The following is a 21312-nucleotide window of genomic DNA, read 5'->3' as shown; positions in this document are numbered from 1 at the left end:
GCTGCTATGGCAACCCACCCAGCTTATTGCCAGGTCAGGGAAGCCAGCAGCAGCTGCCAATGCTGGATCCCACCCGGGAAGGACCCGCTTCCAGTTCCCGGGTGGGATCCAGCATTGGCAGTGTGAAAAGGGTATAACAGGCAGCTTTCACAGCATCTATGTCCAAACTAAACACATAGGGAAGAGGTATTCTGCAAGGGGCCCCTCCAGCTGCTGTAGAACTATACATACCAGCATAGTTGCATACTCTACCATAATCTTGCCATTAAGGCATGCTAAAATAGTGGTAGGCAGGGCGTAACTAGTTGTGCGCGTTGCAGGGTAGGGGGTGCTGTTGGCAGCATATGTCAATAATAAAGTATAGAATTACTATCACTTGCACTTCCCCCCTTTTTGAAGCCCAGCATCTGCTGACTGTCTCTGTCTCCTACCCCCACCCCTTATGTTGCTAATACCTATACAGCATTCATGGACTTGACTTGATAGCTCTTTGTTGTTCAGTTGCACTGTCCTTTTTCAGGATGTTGATGTGCCCAGGATTTGGACCCATTGCCTATGACTTTGCAGTCGGACACTATTCATTGAGCTATTTGCCCTTGCATAGAAAGCTACAGAATTCCAAGCTGGAGAGTTTTAACTATTTTATGATTACCTTGTACCTTGTAAAGGGGTGATCAGCGTTGTGGCTAGGCAGATCTATGTAGTGTGTGGCTCCAAGGGATTGCATGTGTGGCTGCACATTGCATGGGTTTTTTGCGGTTTACCCCAAAATGCATTTTGCGTTGCGTTACAATTCGACTAACAAAAATTCTCATGATTTTCCCATGTATCACTTTGTGTTTGGCTGAGTATTGTCTATAATGTGTTTATTCATGTAAATATTTCTGTAGTGCTTTGTGTGCTTGTGAGACTTACACTTCCTTTCCTGACGTAATCAGGGTCTTTGTAAATATCTCTGGCCAGACCAAAGTCACAGATTTTTACAACATTGTTCTCAGACAATAGGATGTTCCTGGCAGCCAAGTCTCTGTGAATACACTGTAAGAAAACAGGTTATTTTAGCACAGAAATTTTGATCAACTTTTTTTTTTTTTGCAGAACTCACAATTATTGTCATTATTTTACTGCTGCCTTATGTTTGAAATACAGCACTTACTAATGATTTTAAACCCTTTGCTTTGTCTTTGTCTTGGTTGACCTTTTATATCAAATTAATTTGAAAAGAAAGGTATAGTGTTCACAAGTTCCCCTTCACCACCTACTTAGCTTAAATTACTAGTTTATTACGACTTATAACAAACTCTGTCATTACTTACAACTTGGACAATAAAGTTAAAATTACATATTTAAAAAAATAAGAGGTACAGTAATAATAATTATTTGCAAATCATAATTATCAATTGCAAGATGTGAATAGAAAATCAGTTTAGAAATAAAGTCAGCGTTAAACAGAAAACCACAGGGCTGCGTGCTACGGGACATATATCATAAAAGGTGTCATTTAAAAATAAGAATTTACTCACCGGTAATTCTATTTCTCGTAGTCCGTAGTGGATGCTGGGACTCCGTAAGGACCATGGGGAATAGCGGCACCGCAGGAGACTGGGCACAACTATAAAGAAAGCTTTAGGTCTAACTGGTGTGCACTGGCTCCTCCCACTATGACCCTCCTCCAGACTTCAGTTAGGATACTGTGCCCGGAAGAGCTGACACAATAAGGAAGGATTTAGAATCCCGGGTAAGACTCATACCAGCCACACCAATCACACCGTATAACTCTTAATACAATACCCAGTTAACAGTATGACAACAACTGAGCCTCTCAACAGATGGCTCAACAATAACCCTTTAGTTAAACAATAACTATATACAAGTATTGCAGACAATCCGCACTTGGGATGGGCGCCCAGCATCCACTACGGACTACGAGAAATAGAATTACCGGTGAGTAAATTCTTATTTTCTCTGACGTCCTAAGTGGATGCTGGGACTCCGTAAGGACCATGGGGATTATACCAAAGCTCCCAAACGGGCGGGAGAGTGCGGATGACTCTGCAGCACCGAATGGGCAAACTCTAGGTCCTCCTCAGCCAGGGTGTCAAACTTGTAGAATTTAGCAAACGTGTTTGACCCCGACCAAGTAGCTGCTCGACAAAGTTGTAAAGCAGAGACCCCTCGGGCAGCCACCCAAGAAGAGCCCACCTTCCTCGTGGAATGGGCTTTCACTGATTTAGGATGCGGCAGTCCAGCCGCAGAATGTGCAAGCTGAATCGTACTACAGATCCAGCGAGCAATAGTCTGCTTTGAAGCAGGTGCACCCAACTTGTTGGGCGCACACAGGATAAATAGCGAGTCAGTCTTTCTGACTCCAGCTGTCCTGGAAACATAGATTTTCAGGGCCCTGACTACGTCCAACAACTTGGAAGCCTCCAAGTCTGTAGTAGCCGCAGGCACCACGATAGGTTGGTTCAGATGAAAAGCTGATACCACTTTAGGAAGAAACTGGGGACGAGTCCTCAATTCTGCCCTATCCATATGGAAAATCAGATAAGGGCTTTTACATGACAAAGCCGCCAATTCTGATACACGCCTGGCCGAAGCCAAGGCCAACAACATGACCACTTTCCACGTGAGATATTTCAATTCCACGGTTTTAAGTGGCTCAAACCAATGTGACTTTAGGAAATCCAACACCACGTTGAGATCCCAAGGTGCCACTGGAGGCACAAAAGGGGGCTAAATATGCAGCACTCCCTTAACAAAAGTCTGAACTTCAGGTAGTGAAGCCAGTTCTCTCTGGAAGAAAATCGATAGAGCCGAAATCTGGACCTTAATGGAACCCAATTTTAGGCCCATAGTCACCCCTGACTGTAGGAAGTGCAGGAAACGGCCCAGCTGAAATTCCTCCGTTGGGGCCTTCCTGGCCTCACACCACGCAACATATTTTTGCCATATGCGGTGATAATGGTTTGCGGTTACTTCTTTCCTAGCTTTAATCAGCGTAGGAATGACTTCCTCCGGAATGCCCTTTTCCTTCAGGATCCGGTGTTCAACCGCCATGCCGTCAAACGCAGCCGCGGTAAGTCTTGGAACAGACAGGGCCCCTGCTGCAGCAGGTCCTGTCTGAGCGGCAGAGGCCATGGGTTCTCTGACATCATTTCTTGAAGTTCCGGGTACCAAGCTCTTCTTGGCCAATCCGGAACAATGAGTATAGTTCTTACTCCTCTTCTCCTTATTATCCTCAGTACTTTTGGTATGAGAGGAAGAGGAGGGAACACATAAACCGACCGGTACACCCACGGTGTCACTAGAGCGTCCACAGCTATCGCCTGCGGGTCTCTTGACCTGGCGCAATATCTTTCTAGCTTTTTGTTTAGGCGGGACGCCATCATGTCCACCTGTGGCCTTTCCCAACGGTTTACAATCAGTTGGAAGACTTCTGGATGAAGTCCCCACTCTCCCGGGTGGAGGTCGTGCCTGCTGAGGAAGTCTGCTTCCCAGTTGTTCACTCCCTGAATGAACACTGCTGACAGTGCTAACACGTGATTTTCCGCCCATCGGAGAATCCTTGTGGCTTCTGCCATCGCCGTCCTGCTTCTCGTGCCGCCCTGTCGGTTTACATGGGCGACCGCCGTGATGTTGTGTGACTGGATCAGTACCGGCTAGTTTTGAAGCAGGGGTTGTGCCTGACTTAGGGCATTGTAAATGGCCCTCAGCTCCAGAATATTTATGTGCAGGGAAGTCTCCTGACTTGACCATAGTCCTTGGAAGTTTCTTCCCTGTGTGACTGCCCCCCAGCCTCGAAGGCTGGCATCCGTGGTCACCAGGACCCAGTCCTGTATGCCGAATCTGCGTCCCTCTTGAAGATGAGCACTCTGCAGCCACCACAGCAGAGACACCCTGGTCCTTGGAGACAGGGTTATCAGCCGATGCATCTGAAGATGCGATCCGGACCACTTGTCCAACAGGTCCCACTGAAAGGTTCTTGCATGGAACCTGCCGAATGGAATTGCTTCGTAGGAAGCTACCATCTTTCCCAGGATCCACGTGCAGTGATGCACCGACACCTGTTTTGGTTTTAGGAAGCCTCTGACTAGAGATGACAGCTCCTTGGCCTTCTCCTCCGGGAGAAACACTTTTTTCTGTTCTGTGTCCAGAACCATCCCCAGGAACAGTAGACGTGTCGTAGGGACCAGCTGTGACTTTGGAATATTTAGAATCCAGCCGTGCTGTTGTAGCACCTCCCGAGATAGTGCTACCCCGACCAACAACTGCTCCCTGGACCTCGCCTTTATCAGGAGATCGTCCAAGTACGGGATAATTAAAACTCCCTTCTTTCGAAGGAGTATCATCATTTCGGCCATTACCTTGGTAAAGACCCTCGGAGCCGTGGATAGACCGAACGGCAACGTCTGGAATTGGTAATGACAATCCTGTACCACAAATCTGAGGTACTCCTGGTGAGGATGGTAAATGGGGACATGCAGGTAAGCATCCTTGATGTCCAGTGATACCATGTAATCCCCCTCGTCCAGGCTTGCAATAACCGCCCTGAGCGATTCCATCTTGAACTTTAATTTTTTTATATACGTGTTCAAGGATTTCAAATTTAAAATGGGTCTCACCGAACCGTCCGGTTTCGGTACCACAAACATTAACCCCGTCCTTGTTGAAGTAGGGGCACCTTTACTATCACCTGCTGGGAATACAGCTTGTGAATTGCCTCTAACACTGCCTCCCTGCCTGAGGGAGTTGTTGGCAAGGCAGATTTGAGGAAACGGCGGGGGGGAGACGTCTCGAATTCCAGCTTGTACCCCTGAGATACTACTTGAAAGATCCAGGGATCCACCCGTGAGCGAGCCCACTGATCGCTGAAATTTTTGAGACGGGCCCCCACCGTACCTGGCTCCGCCTGTGGAGCCCCAGCGTCATGCTGTGGACTTAGAGGAAGCGGGGGAGGACTTTTGCTCCTGGGAACTGGCTGTATGCTGCAGCTTTTTCCCTCTACCTCTGCCTCTGGGCAGATAGGACGCACCTTTAACCCGCTTGCCCTTATTGGGCCGAAAGGACTGTACCTGATAATACGGTGCTTTCTTTGGCTGTGAGGGAACATGGGGTAAAAATGTAGACTTCCCAGCTGTTGCTGTGGAAACGAGGTCCGAGAGACCATCCCCGAACAACTCCTCACCCTTATAAGGCAAAACTTCCATGTGCCTTTTAGAATCTGCATCTCCTGTCCACTGCCGAGTCCATAACCCTCTCCTGGCAGAAATGGACATTGCACTTATTTTAGATGCCAGCCGGCAAATATCCCTCTGTGCATCCCTCATGTATAAGAGTGCGTCTTTAATATGCTCTACGGTTAGCAATATAGTGTCCCTGTCTAGGGTATCAATATTTTCCGACAGGGAATCTGACCACGCAGCTGCAGCACTGCACATCCATGCTGAAGCAATAGCTGGTCTCAGTATAACACCTGTGTGTGTATATATAGACTTCAGGATAGCCTCCTGCTTTCTATCAGCAGATTCCTTCAGGGCGGCCGTATCCGGAGACGGTAGTGCCACCTTCTTTGACAAGCGTGTGAGCGCTTTATCCACCCTAGGGGATGTTTCCCAACGTGACCTATCCTCTGGCGGGAAAGGGTACGCCATTAGTAACCTCTTAGAAATTACCAGTTTCTTATCGGGGGAAGCCCACGCTTCTTCACACACTTCATTTAATTACTCAGATGGAGGAAAAACAACTGGTAGTTTTTTCTCTCCAAACATAATACCCTTTTTTGTAGTACCCGGGGTAACATCAGAAATATGCAACACATTTTTCATTGCCTCAATCATATAACGTGTGGCCCTATTGGAAGATACATTAGTCTCATCGTCGTCGACACTGGATTCAGTATCCGTGTCGACATCTGTGTCTGCCATCTGAGGTAGCGGGCGTTTTAGAGCCCCTGATGGCTTTTGAGACGCCTGGACAAGCACAGGCTGAGAAGCCGGCTGTCCCATATTTGGTATGTCGTCAAACCTTTTATGCAAGGAGTCGACGCTGTCGCGTAATTCCTTCCACAGAACCATCCACTCAGGTGTCGACCCCGCAGGGGGTGACATCACATTTATCGGCATCTGCTCCGCCTCCACATAAGCCTCCTCATCAAACATGTCGACACAGCCGTACCGACACACCGCATACACACAGGGAATGCTCTGACAGAGGACAGGACCCCACAAAGCCCTTTGGGGAGACAGAGAGAGAGTATGCCAGCACACACCTGAGCGCTATATAACACAGGGATCCCACTATAAATGAGTGTTTTTTCCCTTATAGCTGCTTATATTATATATATATATATACTGCGCCTAAATTTAGTGCCCCCCCTCTCTTTTTTACCCTTATGTAGCTTGACACTGCAGGGGAGAGCCAGGGAGCGTCCTTCCAGCGGAGCTGTGAGGGAAAAATGGCGCCAGTGTGCTGAGGGAGATGGCCCCGCCCCTTTTCCGGCGGACTTCTCCCGCTTTTTCTGGAATTCTGGCATTGGTATTTTTACACCTATAAAGCCTTCCTGACTATATATGGTGTGCCAGCCAAGGTGTATTATATTGCCTTCAGGGCGCCCCCCCCCCCCAGCGCCCTGCACCCATCAGTGACCGGAGTGTGAGGTGTGCATGAGGAGCAATGGCGCACAGCTGCAGTGCTGTGCGCTACCTTGTTGAAGACAGAAGTCTTCTGCCGCTGATTTTCCGGAACACTTCTTGCTTCTGGCTCTGTAAGGGGGCCGGCGGCGCGGCTCCGAGACCGAACGATCGAGGTCGGGTCCTGTGTTCGATCCCTCTGGAGCTAATGGTGTCCAGTAGCCTAAGAAGCCCAAGCTACCACCAGTTAGGTAGGTTCGCTTCTTCTCCCCTTAGTCCCTCGCTGCAGTGAGTCTGTTGCCAGCAGATCTCACTGTAAAATAAAAAACCTAAAATATACTTTCTTTCTAGGAGCTCAGGAGAGCCCCTAGTGTGCATCCAGCTCAGCCGGGCACAAGATTCTAACTGAAGTCTGGAGGAGGGTCATAGTGGGAGGAGCCAGTGCACACCAGTTAGACCTAAAGCTTTCTTTATAGTTGTGCCCAGTCTCCTGCGGAGCCGCTATTCCCCATGGTCCTTATGGAGTCCCAGCATCCACTTAGAACGTCAGAGAAACATACATTATATTTATTTGTTTGAAAAGAACAAATCATTCAATAACACATTATTATCACATGTGAAATATTAAATGAAGAAAAAGTTATAAAATGTTAGAAAAATTTGATATTAATAATAAGGCTATATGTTTCCCTGTGCTATCTGCAAAGTATGTACATATAATATGGATCAGTTAAAGGATTATAATAAATCTCTCTTTTTACCACTAATTAAATATCGACAGATCAGTAGATCCTTAGTTAAATTTAATACTGCTGTGTTATACATATACATTACATACACATTTATTAAAAATACCACATTAACTATACCACAATACCACATTACAAGGGGGGACATGATAGAAACTTTCAAATATACCAAGGGTTTTAACAAAGTTCAGGAGGGAAACATTCTTCAAAGGAAGAGAAGTATTAGAACTCGAGGACATACACTGAAACTGGAGGGAGGCAGGTTCAGGGGAAATTTAAGGAAAACTTACTTCACAGAAAGGGTAGTGGACAAGTGGAATAGCCTCCCATCAGAAGTGGTAGAGGCTAAGACTGTAGAGCAATTTAAACATGCTTGGGATAGTCATATGAATATCCTTACAAAGAATTAAGGTTCAAAAAGGGTTGAGAGTGCCTAAAGGATAAAAAAGGGGCAAACTAGATGGGCCAAGTGGTTCTTATCTGCCGTCAAATTCTATGTTTCTATGTTTCTAACTAGGGTATGAGCACAAAAAATAAAATAAAATTAAACATGTGTATTTGAAAATGGCCACAAGATGTCACTGTTTCTTTCTTAAACAACACAGTATGAAACAACGTACTTGAAATAGCCCAAGACATTTGGATAATAAGATTTCTATCTTCTAGTTATGTAATTCAAGAAAGATAGATTTCCACAGATACCGTCACTAACAGAAATGTACCATTCTAGGCAAACATTTTCCCAGATCCCCTGCTGTAAAGTGCACACTGAGTTCAACCAAGGACAGGGAAAGCCAATGAAATATAGGTCCAGACATACTGAATTAGTATATTAGTATGATAAACTGTATGGACTTCCCCTTCAACTGGTTAACAATAAAATTATCCCAAAACAACCTGCTGAGGTTATCTTGGGTGAATGGCTTGCAGGACATAAGTGGTGATAGTGATATATCATTAAACTGGACACATTATTTTATTTATTATTTCTAGATGTAGGAAATGGCACTGAGTCTGTGAAAACAAGAGATATTCAAATCCACCCAAAAACGCATAAAAGCTAATATATCATAACGTAGAATCCATTTAAAGTGCACGCAGCACCTACAAATAGGACCTCATATCTCAGCGATGTGCCTGAGCCCCTAGTGCAATAATAAGCTGCATTCTCATGAATACTGGCTCAACCCAATGCCAAATGTAGAAATCCTAAACAAAGGAGACATTTTATGTATTATATTTATATTTAACTTTAATACTTTTTATTAAGGATTTTATCTGAGCAAAAACAGCAACAACAAAAAAAAAAAAAAAGGGTAGGAGAGGGGTATTGGATATAGAAAGGAAAAAAGTAAAGGTGGCGGGGGAGGGAGGGATACAAATTAAGAAAAGGACATCAAATAGCAAACATCCAGAGACATATTGAAACAGTAATACAATACAGAGGTAAAAACGCACAATACACAAGATATAGGGTCAAATCTATACACATACTAAAGTAAAAATGTAGGTGATGTACAATAGAAAAAAATGATAGAGAGGTTAGAGTACATGAATCAGGTATCTTGCTGTGTCAACCTTGGAGGACAGGGGATAGAGACATCAGGGGTGCCAATACACTTAAGGGCACTAAAGCCTTCCCCTTCGGTGACTTAGAAATCTCATGAGAGCCATTGCATAAAGGGAGAAGAAGGTGAAGTGGAGTAGGAGACTGCACAAGTTTCCAATTCAAAATTATACTGAATTTTAGAAATCACTTTGAGCAGAGGAGGAGGATTAGGGGGTTCCAGGACAGAACTGAGCCCGCGCAGCTCTACATGTGAGTAAAATTTGGCCTGAACAAAAATAGGACACCAATTTCGCAGGGCAAGAACCAGAGCTGGGGCTACGGCCATTTGAATTCCTTTTAAAGGTAAATTAGTGATATATAGTTTTTCTTTTTACATAATATTTCCTGCCCCTCTAAAATAGTGCTACTCCCACTTCTTAATTATCTTTTACATGTAAACCTTCAAGACATGTAAACCTTCAATTCTGCACCTACCATTTACCACAGAGCTCACAAGTATACAGGAAGTTAGTAGCACCCAATTGGATTGGTGCAACGGTTGGGCCAATAGGAAAACATGTATGTTATCACCGATCACATTGGGTGTTGTCAACTTCTGAAATGGATCCCATGCAGTTTCAAAATATCCAAGTGACAAAATAAACACGTACGATATCACAAACCCAAATAGGCGACCTTTGAGCTTGGGTTGTCTACGTGTTGGATGATAGTGTGACTGGCAGCACCTATTCTTTTCCTGGTGTTTCAGATATCCGTGCACATTGCATTATGGGAGATAGGAGTACAATGGTTAAATGCTGAAAAGGACAATTTTACCTTTCTAGAAGACAGGAACTCCATGCCGCGGGCCACCTGGAAGCTATAGCAAATCAGATCTTCCATAGTTAGAGGGCTTTGCCACAAGTCTTTCACTGCATGGACACATTGGACAAGAAATGGGAAATTATTAAGATTGTGCTTTTACTCCACAACAATCATTCACTAACCCCACAGGCACAGCATTACGCAAGGGCCGAACTTAGGGGTCAGGCCGCCCCTAGGCACAATATTGGCCGCCCCCCCCCCCCCCCCCTTCCCTCCCATCACATCATTTCGGTGCCATTCCAGGTGCCTCGAGACCACCAAAGCAGCCCCAACCTCATCCTACTACCAACTCATGGACCACAATTTGCTGCCCATTGTCTCACCCCCATCATTTGGTAATATATATATATATATATATATATACATATATATGTTGTAATGAGGAAAAAAAAATAATCATCTGGCCCTTATCAGCCAGATGTGCCACCTCTAGGCACGTGCCTCAAGTGCCTAGTGGGAAATCCGCTAGCGTATTATACTACAGTAGTACAGAACCAACATACCATAAAATCTGTGTAATATGCAAAATATCTGCTGGTCTTCATTGGTGAGTATGTGGGGTGATATCCATGTGGCTTATAGCATCAGGGAGCCTTCAATGTTATGCTTTTTGGCTCAGCAAGTTTACTTACATCCCTGGTAGAACTGTCTTTTTTACAGTAATAATACAAGCAAGATCAAACATTTATTGTTGGGGGGGGGGGGGGTGACTTATTGTTGCAGCGCTTATTGTTGCAGCTCTATGACTCTACAAGTAATGATGGCGATCCTTACAGTCTGTGGCTTTATGGCTCTTATTGGTCATCAAGATCCTGCCGAAAACAATGCCTTCATTGACTTCTTCTCTGCTCATCCTATCAGCTATCACCACCTCCACCATGGAGCGGACCTGACTGCGCGATCGCGGGGATCTCTCCTGTAGGCACCATACATTGGTTAGTTGTGAAAGGGATCATAAGAAAGACAGCAGCTGTTACACGTACATGTTATTAATTCACTTCAGGCGTCATATTACATTATTTCTAGTTCTGAACAAATCTTTGCAATATCTTCACATTTGTTTTAAATATAAGTATAAAGAGGAGCATAGTAAGTGATCCTGCATCCTGATAATCCCATCTATGTTACTAGAAGCATCTATGAAGTGGAGTATCACTGAGGCACTCCATGATCAGAAATATCACTGAGGCACTCCATGCTGAGGCCCTCCTTGATCAGGAATATCCCTGAGGCACTCCATGCTGAGGCCCTCCTTGATCAGGAATATCCCTGAGGCACTCCAGGCTGAGGCCCTCCTTGATCTGAAATACAGTATCACTGAGGCACTCCATGCTGACACCTTCCTTGATCTGGAATATCACTGAGGCACTCCATGCTGAGGCCCTCCTTGATCAGGAATATCCCTGAGGCACTCCATGCTGAGGCCCTCCTTGATCAGGAATATCCCTGAGGCACTCCAGGCTGAGGCCCTCCTTGATCTGAAATACAGTATCACTGAGGCACTCCATGCTGACACCTTCCTTGATCCGGAATATCACTGAGGCACTACATGATCAGGAATATCACTGAGGCACTACATGATCAGGAATATCACTGAAGCACTCCATGCTGAAGCCCTCCATGATCAGGAATATCACTGTGGCCTTCCATGATCAGGAATATCACTGAGGCACATCATGCTGAAGCCCTTCATGATCAGGAATATCACTGAGGCACTCCATGATCAGGAATATCACTGAGACACCTCATGCTGTGGAACTCCATGATCAGGAATATCACTGAGGCACCCCTTGATCAGGAATATAACTGAGGCATCCCTTGATCAGGAATATAACTGAGGCACCCCATGATCAGGAATATAATGGAGGCACTTAATGATCATGAATATTATTATTAATACATTTTATTTATAAGGGTCAACCCAATGCCTGTCAACCTATAGTCCGAATCCCGTTACCAAGCTATTTCAGTTAATCTACAAGTAAAGAGTTATTTAACAAAATGCGTCAGATGGTTTTCGTGTTCCTACTATACTTAGCAGTGTTCTGGAGCACAGGAAGTTGACTATCTCCATCTACTGTGTGTTACTTATTTTCCAAATAAAAAACCTACACCTATTAGTAATCTGGTGGTCTAGACAACATTTTATGTGCCGCAGGTTTACGTATATACTAAGGCTGGTACTGTATATACTGCATTGTATATACCGTATCTAATGATGCTGCTGTATAGTGAGCTCACAGGTCACTATGCTGTTCCTGGAGACAAATTGCAGGGTAAGACTGATATGTGGCACCATTATAGTTACATAATTGGGGAAGTGGAAGCAATCATCCTACGTCCTGTAATAACTATACTTTCCATGCCAGCTAGTAGCCTATTTTCCCTCTCTGTAACGTAAAGCAGATGTGGGAGTTTGCTCAGGAGCAGAATCTAGAGAGGGCACAGGAATGAGGAGAGACACTGAACAGTATGGTGGATGATAAGAGGAGCACTGTGTATACCCGGTAAGGAATGAATCCATCCCGCTTGGTCCTCAGATAATTAGAAAGGTTGCCGTATTTGCAGAATTCCACAATAACCATAAGGGGACCTACAATGACAATCACATTGGTTATACATGCAAGTATCATCACATTCACATTTATAGTCATTCCACACCATTCCTACATATGCTACAGACATCGCTTGTGACAAGGGCATAAGTAAACTGCATTCCCACCAAAAACCTATCTGTGCAGAGTTTGTATGTTCTCACTATGCGTGCATGGGTTTCCTCAGTGGGGTCCGGTTTCCACTCACAAAACCAAAAAACATACTGGTAGGTTATCTGGATTCTGACAAAAATCAACTCCAGTGTATAGGTGTGTGTACATATGATAGGAAATATAGGGCCTAATTCAGACCTGATCACTCGTTGGCAGTTTTTTGCAGAGCTGCGATCAGATAGTCGCTGCCTACAGGGGAGTGTCTTTTAGCTGTGCAAGTGTGCGGACGTATGTGTGCGATCACTTCAGCCTGTCCGGGACCAGAATTGACGTCAGACACCCAACCTGCAAACGCTTGGACGCGCCTGCTTTTTTCCAACCACTCCCAGAAAACGGTCAGTTACCACCCACAATCGCCCTCTTCCTGTCAATATCCTTGTGATCGGCTGTGCAAATGGGTTCTTTGTAAAACCCATCGCACAGCAACGATCCGCTTTGTACCCGAATGACACGCCTGCACATTGCAGTGCATACGCATGCGCAGTTCTGACCTGATCGCAGCGCTGCAAAAAAAAAGCTAGCGTGCGATCATGTCTGAATGACCCCCATAGAGTGTAAGCTCCACTGGGGCAGGGACAGAACAATCAATGGTGAGATCACCCACTATTCATATACTGTCATCAGAGGCAGAGCCTGTGTCCAGTCTTCATGCGGGTTCCCCCTTTTCTCACTTGCTCATACGCGGAGCAGGCTCTGACAGTGGACATGCCAGATCTCCGGGGAACTGTTTGTGCCCACTGGCAGATAGGTAAGTATAGTCTTTGGGTGCAAGGTTGCAGTGTCAGCCCCACTGGCCCTCCCTGTGTGCACCACACTCCCATTATAGGTACAACCAAGACTATCACACCTAGAGGATTCATACTTCAAGGATGTGTTGAAAAGAAACCATAAGTATGGCAGCCACCATGTAATATACGCCTCCTGCATGTTTGTACAGGGCTGTAAAGCGGTATCATCACCCAAGGTGAAGGACCTGGGTGCGGTACTGTCACTACCCGATGGACACTTCTTCAGGCTCCTGGAATGGCACCTTGAGGCCAGTAGTGCTGCTTCTGTGACGCGCTCCTGACATGCACCACGCAGTATGTAGAGCTGCCTGGATCATTTGCGCAGAACTCTTCTTTCTACTACTGGCATCATGTGACATCACGGGGGCGGCACAGGGCGGCAGTGAGCCCTGCTCCGCTGCTGTGTAAGTATGTGCATATACACAGGCAGAGAAGGCAATGTAGAAGTATTTACAAGGTTAAATAGAACTGAAGTCCATTACTTGAAACTTCTCGTATTGAACTTTTTGTGCCACAAACAATTTTAAACTTCATATTAAGCTGTCGGTAGTCATAACCTAGCCAGTTCCACACAGAATATCAAATAGAGAAATAATAGACATTCCCTGCGGAACATTCTTATAGTTCTGGAGACACAGAGAACAATGATTGAGTTATAGGTGAGTTATCAAACGCAGCTGCCTCTTTATCTGCTTATGTTTCCAGCTTAAATGCTGCATCTCAATAGTCAAGTGATGACTAATGCGCTAAATATGTACAAAATATAACACTCATCCCATCAGCAATGCGAGACATTCGCTCTAAACTATTTTTCAAAAATGGAATGGTCTTTTTCCCGTCTCACAATAACTTCCCGGTGACTCACAGCATCAGCTCCGAATATCTGCTTCTGAGGCTTTTCCCTCTACAAATAACATTTTATACAATCTCTAATGTACAGCACCTCTATGTTTATACAAATACAACAAGTAAACACCTTTAAAAGTACCTTTTTTTAAAGGAGCAATCACTTACAATGCATGGTTTTGCATTGTAAGTGAATGCCCCTTTAAAAAAGTCTGAGATCGTCCAGAATCCCGTACCTCCGGCGATCTCGGACTCCATTACATCCTGCCGCTGGTGTCTATCAGGGGGCATTGCTAAAGGTTGTCCTGGTTTCCAGGAAGATACAGTTATGCCCCCTTGATGCTGTGACCACGCCCCCTAGATGCAGTGACCACACGCCTAGATGCTGTGACCACGCCCCCTAGATGCATGCCCTTTTCAGCTAGTGAGTCTCTAGAAATCCAAACCCACCCAAATTTTGTGGATCTGAACCGCACCAAAACTCGGTTTGGATCTTCCCGCTATTCGGAATTTGGATTTTGAGTTTTGAATTCCAAACATTACATCATTTTAGCATCTTATCGATTTTTATCATTGACTATCGATTTATTTTTATTTATTTATTTTTTTATTTTTTTATACTATACCAAAAATTAATTTGGGACCAAAACATGATGATGAATTAGAAACAACACAAAAACAAGGTGATCCACTCGCATCTCTACTTTCAGCATGTACAGAAATACAACAATCCCCCCAAAACAACCATTTTCTGAGAATTTACATAATTTTTGTTCCTAATAATTAAACCAACTAATTAATATGACAGAGGTACTCTGCTACGCTCCCTCCTGGTTGTTGTGATCAGGTAACAGTAGGAATTTCAGGGATCCCACTGAAGCGAGGAGATACTTCGTATATTAGGGTGTGCAAAAATTGACACCTCCTTTAATTGGAAAATATATTTTTCCTTATTGAGTTTATTCCCACCTCCTGACAGTATTGATTTATTACAAAACTTTTTTTTTTTTTTTTACTGAATAAACATTTGTTCTGAGCATAAAAGTCACTGCTTGGTAGGGAAAGACGCACACAGTGTACAACTGCATGCTTGTCTTTGTTTAGGGAAAACTTACATACTGTCAATAACATATTGAACATCTGTGTAATTTAACAAAGCTAAAATTGTAAAAACATTGATAGCCGTGTAGTAAAACAAGTCATTCATCAAAGCTTAGCTTCACAAATCACACAGGGATATGTGTCTGGTAATGCCCAATGCTGTATCTCAGCTGTGCTATCTCAGGAATTCCCAGAATGCAGCTCCTGTGAACACATTATAAATCTGACACCAAATTGGAGCTGGCACAGATACAGCCAGGCAGTCCGTCATTATGAGACAGTGGGTGCCACATTCTAAGTTAAGGTCAAGCTCTAATTTTAAAGAATACAACACAAGAAGGAATAATGCAAAATGTAGGAGGTACAGTATATGAGATCATGATGATAGGCATAGAGGGGCTGATTCAGAGGGAGCAAACCCAAAGGAAGCGAGTAACTTTGTAACTGGAACCAACCATGCTGCAATGCAGGGGGTGCAAATACAGTTATTTGCTCTGTTTTGCTTTACTCCCAACTCAGGATCAGACCCTTAGTTCTGTTGCACAGCTACAGAAGATATAGCACTACACTTAAAACATTAAGATGTGTTAATAGTTATAATATGAACAGATTGCAGCTACTGTATATTGGTCTACAAAGCAATGAATGCTTGGAGGGGAGTGAAGTTAAGGGCAGACTAACACAGCCCAAAACAGTGCACCCTGTGTCTGTACTGCTCTCTCCACTGCCACCCTGAGCACATACCACCATAAAGATGTGCTCAGTGGGTGGGCGACATCACTATTACAGGGTAAATCTTTAGGATGACATACAGGTCCCTCAGCTCCTCATACAGCACTGTTGGAGATGCCATGACGTCTCTCTCCATGCAGTGCAGAGAGGAGCTGGGAGGTGAAACAGAGCGGGTTGCAAATGTGCAATGTTACCGGCCGCACCCGTCCTCCTTACACTAGACATACCCTAGTGGTGTGGCCACATCTCCATAGTGCCATGGCTGCTACCCCTGCCCTGGCTCCCAGTGCTCCAAAATTTGGTACTATGATGATCATGGGATAACATGACTAATGCGAGCAAAAACAGTAATAAAATATACAAATATGTCCACATGCATCTTTGCTGCAGCAACGCCAAACAGCCCCTCTTGGCAAGCCAGGTTGTATGAGACTCTGCTAGCGTCGGGCGTCTTTTTTGCTATCTTATTCGCAATGAGACTAGGACGCAGTAGAAGATTGCTGATTAATGTGCTATATGACACGTGTATATCTGTGTGCTACTGAGTCTCTGAATCTGTATACATAGTGCTTCAATGTAACAGCCGCAGCTTTTTTCCAATACAAGTTCTGTTCTGCTTCATATACAGCGTCAGTCACAAACAATATACAAGTGTCCTATATCATATTAATCAGCACCATCTCCTCGTGCGTCCTAGTCACATTGCATTGCCAACAAGACACGTTTTCGGCAGAAAAACCCACAACGTTAGCAGAGGCATCACTCAGGCGAGGCATCTCACACTGCCTGACATATCGAGCCTAGGTGTATGAGGACACATCTGTATAAGATGGGATTTCGGTTCCACGTCACATATATATATATATATATATATATATATATATATATATCTGCAAGTGAAGCAGGAGAATGTCAGCTCATTGGGCTAGCTGAACAGCAGGGCCGGTTCTAGACCTTGTGGCGCCCAGGGCGAAAGTTTCCTGTGGCGCCCCCGCCACCCCCCAGGTAAAATACAGTTGGTGCGCGCGCCCCAAAACAGGGGCATGGCTTCTTCATAGGGAAGGGGCATGCCCACAGTTATCCCCCTGTACTTGTGCCCCCAGTAGATATGCCCCCAGTAGCTGTACCCCCAGTTAATTTCCCCCCAGTAGCTGTGCCCCTGTAGCAGTGCCCCCTTTAGTAGTGCCCCCTGTAGTTGTGCCACTTGTAGCTGTGTCCCCAGTAGCAGTGCTCCTTGTAGCTGTGCCCCCAGTTAATTTGCACCCTGTAGCAGTGCCCCTGTAGTAGTGCCCCCAGTAGTTGTGCCCCCTGTAGATTTGCCCTCAGTAGCTGTGCCCCCAGTTAATTTTTCCCCCAGTAGCTGTCCCCCCTGTAGCAGTGCCCCCCTGTAGTAGTGCCCCCTGTAGTTGTGCCACTAGTAGTTGTGCCCCCTGTAGCTGTGCCCCTTGTAGCAGTGCCCCCTTGTAGCAGTGCCCCCTTGTAGCTGTGCCCCCAGTTGATTTGCCCCCAGTAGCGGTTCCCCCTGTAGTAGTGCCCCCAGTATGTGCCCCCTGTAGTTGTGCCCCCTGTAGATTTGCCCCCGGTAGCTGTGCCCCTTGTAGCTGTGCCCCCTGTAGTAGTGCCCCCTGTAGTATTGCCCCCAGTAGCTGTGCCCCCAGTAGCAGTGCCCCCTGTAGCTGTGCCCCCAGTGTGTGCCCCCTGTAGCTGTGCCCCCTGTAGTAGCGCCGCTTTGAAACCCTAAAAAAAAACAAAACAGTACTTACCAGCCTCGCTGCCGCTGCTGCTGTTGTCTCCGGGTGCCGGCTCCTCTCTATGGGAGAGACCTCATGATGTCTCTTCCATACCAGCGCCGCACTGACACTAGGGGTCAATTTTGACCTCTAGCGTCAGTCAGCGACGACGGCTGCAGCGGGCACACACGGCGCTCGCTGCAGCCGGGGTTCGGAGAGGGAGGGTGGATTAGAAGCGCCTCTTGCCACGGTGGCGGTGCCCTTGGGATAGCGGCGCCCCGGGCAAAAAGCCTGCTTGCCCGTGGCAAGAGCCGCTACTGCTGATCAGACACAACAGGTGTAGCATATATGAGCAGTTCTAGGTTTTTCATGAATGGCTGATTCACGTAATTAATTCTTTTGTTTTGCTTTTTTTTGCTAATATATATGATTTACAGGCACGTTTCCAAGAGTATTATAGCATATAAATAAAAGTGTTGCATTAGGATGTGTAGAAATTGCTTGTCACCCATTAGAAAACCGCTACAACCTCAGAGGAAACACTCACCATTGGGTTTTGTACAAGCCCCCAGTAAGTTGACTACGTTGAGATGGTTTCCAATGTGAATGAGAATCTTCAGCTCTGACATCAGAGCTTTGTGCTCACTGGCGGTGGCGCCCTCTGAAATAGACACATAATGCAGTGTTACAGCGACTACGGGTATGGGTTATTAGTTCGACCACACTTAGGTCGACAGTCATTAGGTCGACATGGTCACTAGGTCAACATGGTCATTAGGTTGACATGAACAAGGTCGACATGAAAAAAGGTTGACATAAGTTTTTTTTCAATTGGCTTATGCAGATTCCCGCGGGCGATCGCCACGCGATTACCTCACCCTGCCCCATCACTCGCCCCCCCCTTCCACCTTCCCCCCACTCCCACTTCAATTTAAAAACATAACCCCCAGGGTGTGATTATTTAAACTGAAAACCCGCCATTGAAGGAGTTAAGCCTGGAGAAGTTATAAAGCAGTGATAAGTGGAAGATGATAATGCACCAGCCAATCAGCTCCTAACTATTAATTTACATAATAGAGTTGATTGGCTGGCGCGTTATCACCTTGCACTTATCACTGCTAGTATTAGTTTGTCTCTCTGTTCTCAGTTAAAACATGCAGGGAGCTAGTCTTAGCCCCCTATAAAGCCTCTAGACAGGATCAGGATACTGTATATGCATTTGCCATATGTTTTATATCAATAAGGTCTATTCATGAATAGACCCCAATATGTCTTTGTACATATGACATGTAGTGTATACTCTGAAGTACACAACATCGCATTTTATGTTTTACCCTGATGATATTGGATTAATGTCTCTGATACTAACACAGATTCAGAAGCGCCATTCAGAAGACAAATACCTTTTAACATCTTCACCGCCACGGTCTCACAGCTACTGCTCTTGCTGATCCCAAAAGCTGACGCCTCGACCACTTTGCCAAAGGCTCCATGACCCAGGACTTTGCCTATAACATGAAACATGAGCATCACGTGAGGACATGCAGGTTTATCTGTATGACAACACAGCTGACGGCATGTACTATATTAATGATGTGAAATAACTTGTACATTACTACTATTGCTTTTAGGGTATAAAACATAATTGCCAACATTGCTGCATCAAAAATATTTGACAAGAATTCCATTTTCTACTAAAAAGAGAAAATAATACTAATACGCCAGGCCTTTAAACAGTGCATAAGGTGGCCACACACAATGCGGTCTAGTCTGTCAATTTAGGGGAAAGTAAAGTGGCCAGATGTAGCACAGAGTGTGGGCCAGACTAGGATTCTGCCCAGCCAGCAGTCAGTCACACCTGAGCTGGCCAGAAGATCTGCTTTGCCAGTAATCACTTGGGCCACCTACAATGTATGGTCTTCTGTTATTGGTTGCAGATGTGTACCACGTCTAGGTCTGGCTACAGATCTGGTCAGTAAGTGATAGGACCAAACCACAGGAATGCCCAATGTGTAGCTACAGTATGCTTAACCAACAAACCCCAGTGGACTAATACATTGTGTCGGGAAGCCAATAGCACAATGGGAGGAGATGATGTCTCACCAAGTCTCAGTCTGTCTCTTGGAAACTCCCACTTGCTGGAATCATAAGGAAGATATTCGCATTGCTCCTCCAGGGGCACCTCTCCAGGGTCCATGATGATGGACAGGTAGCCGGTCTTTATATCTCCATGGCTGGGCTGGAGGCAGAAGAATCATAGGTTGGATGTATGAATTTAGTTATTTGAATATATAAAGGAGTGTTTCATGTATATTTAGCTGTATTTTGTTGCTGACACTGTTCATTCTGTTAACTTGCGCTGTGAATGTCTCAATTATTATTATTATTAGCTTTTATTTATATGGCGCCACAAGGGTTCCGCAGCGCCCAATTACAGAGTACATAAACAAATAATCAAACAGGAAAACAGCAACTTACAGTTGATGACAGTATAGGACAAGTACAGGGTAAATAAACATAGTTACATCAGCAGATGACACTGGAATAAGTATCAGGTGGCAGAAGACTGCTGGATGTGGTACAGTTGAAGATTATTAGAGTAAGAAAGGATAAGCGCATGACGGAAGAGGGCCCTGCTCGTGAGGTGCTTACATTCTAAAGGGGAGGGGTAGACAGACAGGGGTGACACAGATGGGGTACATACAGAGCGTAGAACAGAGGGTTAGGATGAGATTTGGCTGGGTTTGGTGAAGAAGTGGGTCTTGAGAGCCCGTTTGAAGTTTTGTAGAGCGGTGGAGAGTCTGAGGGGGAGAGGTAGGGAATTCCAGAGAAGTGGTGCAGCACGTGAAAAATCTTGGAGGTAGGAGTGGGAGGAAGTAATCCGTAGGCAGGAGAGTCGGCGTGCATTAGCAGAGCGAAGAGGACGGGTGGGAGTGTAAAGGGAGATAAGGTAGATGGGAGAGGAGTGGGTGAGGGCTTTGTAAGCGAGTGTGAGAAGCTTGAAATGGATTCTTAAAGGGAAGGGGAGCCAGTGAAGGTCTAGTAAGAGAGGAGAGGTGGACGTAGTGCGTTTGGTGAGGAAGATGAGCCGGGCAGCAGCATTGAGGATAGATTGGAGTGGAGAGAGGTATTTGTCAGGAATGCCAGTCAGGAGGAGATTACAGTAGTCCAGTCTGGAGATGACCAGTGAGTGGATAAGAGTCTTAGTAGCATCCTGGGTCAGAAAGGGTCTGATCCTGGAAATATTTTTTAGATGAAAATGGCAGGTTTGTGAGAGGTGCTCAATGATTTTAACTTGCTATGGGTTGGTCTTTTCCTGTGGTTGCTTTGAATGGCTGCTGTTGTTGGGCACCAAGTATACTACATATGGCTATATATAAGAGAAAACATTATACCCCAATATACCTGACATCAATATAGATGGACCAATAATATATGACTGGAGTGACTTACAGCAGGATAAAGGAAAAAAACACATTTACATACATTTGTGATATAGAAATATAATTATAATAAACAGTGGACAGCACAG

At 45.2% G+C, this 21312-nt stretch overlaps 1 protein-coding gene across 3 annotated transcripts in view; it reads right to left on the bottom strand.

The window, feature by feature from the left end:
- FLT4 (fms related receptor tyrosine kinase 4) overlaps positions 1-21312 on the bottom strand; it is a 312191-nt gene that overhangs the window by 61232 nt on the left and 229647 nt on the right. For all 3 annotated transcript variants that reach the window (XM_063928527.1, XM_063928526.1, XM_063928528.1), the window contains 7 exons: positions 19884-20019; positions 19184-19288; positions 18328-18441; positions 12320-12408; positions 10590-10731; positions 9768-9862; positions 916-1038 (listed from right to left, as the gene is read on the bottom strand). In XM_063928527.1, the coding sequence (XP_063784597.1) occupies positions 916-1038; positions 9768-9862; positions 10590-10731; positions 12320-12408; positions 18328-18441; positions 19184-19288; positions 19884-20019 (804 nt within the window). The remainder of the gene's footprint in view (positions 1-915; positions 1039-9767; positions 9863-10589; positions 10732-12319; positions 12409-18327; positions 18442-19183; positions 19289-19883; positions 20020-21312) is intronic.

Source organism: Pseudophryne corroboree, chromosome 6 (assembly GCF_028390025.1).
Source record: "Pseudophryne corroboree isolate aPseCor3 chromosome 6, aPseCor3.hap2, whole genome shotgun sequence".
Lineage (NCBI taxonomy): Eukaryota > Metazoa > Chordata > Amphibia > Anura > Myobatrachidae > Pseudophryne > Pseudophryne corroboree.
The sequence above is the reverse complement of the archived record's forward strand: the minus strand, read 5'-3'. Positions and strand labels throughout refer to the sequence as shown.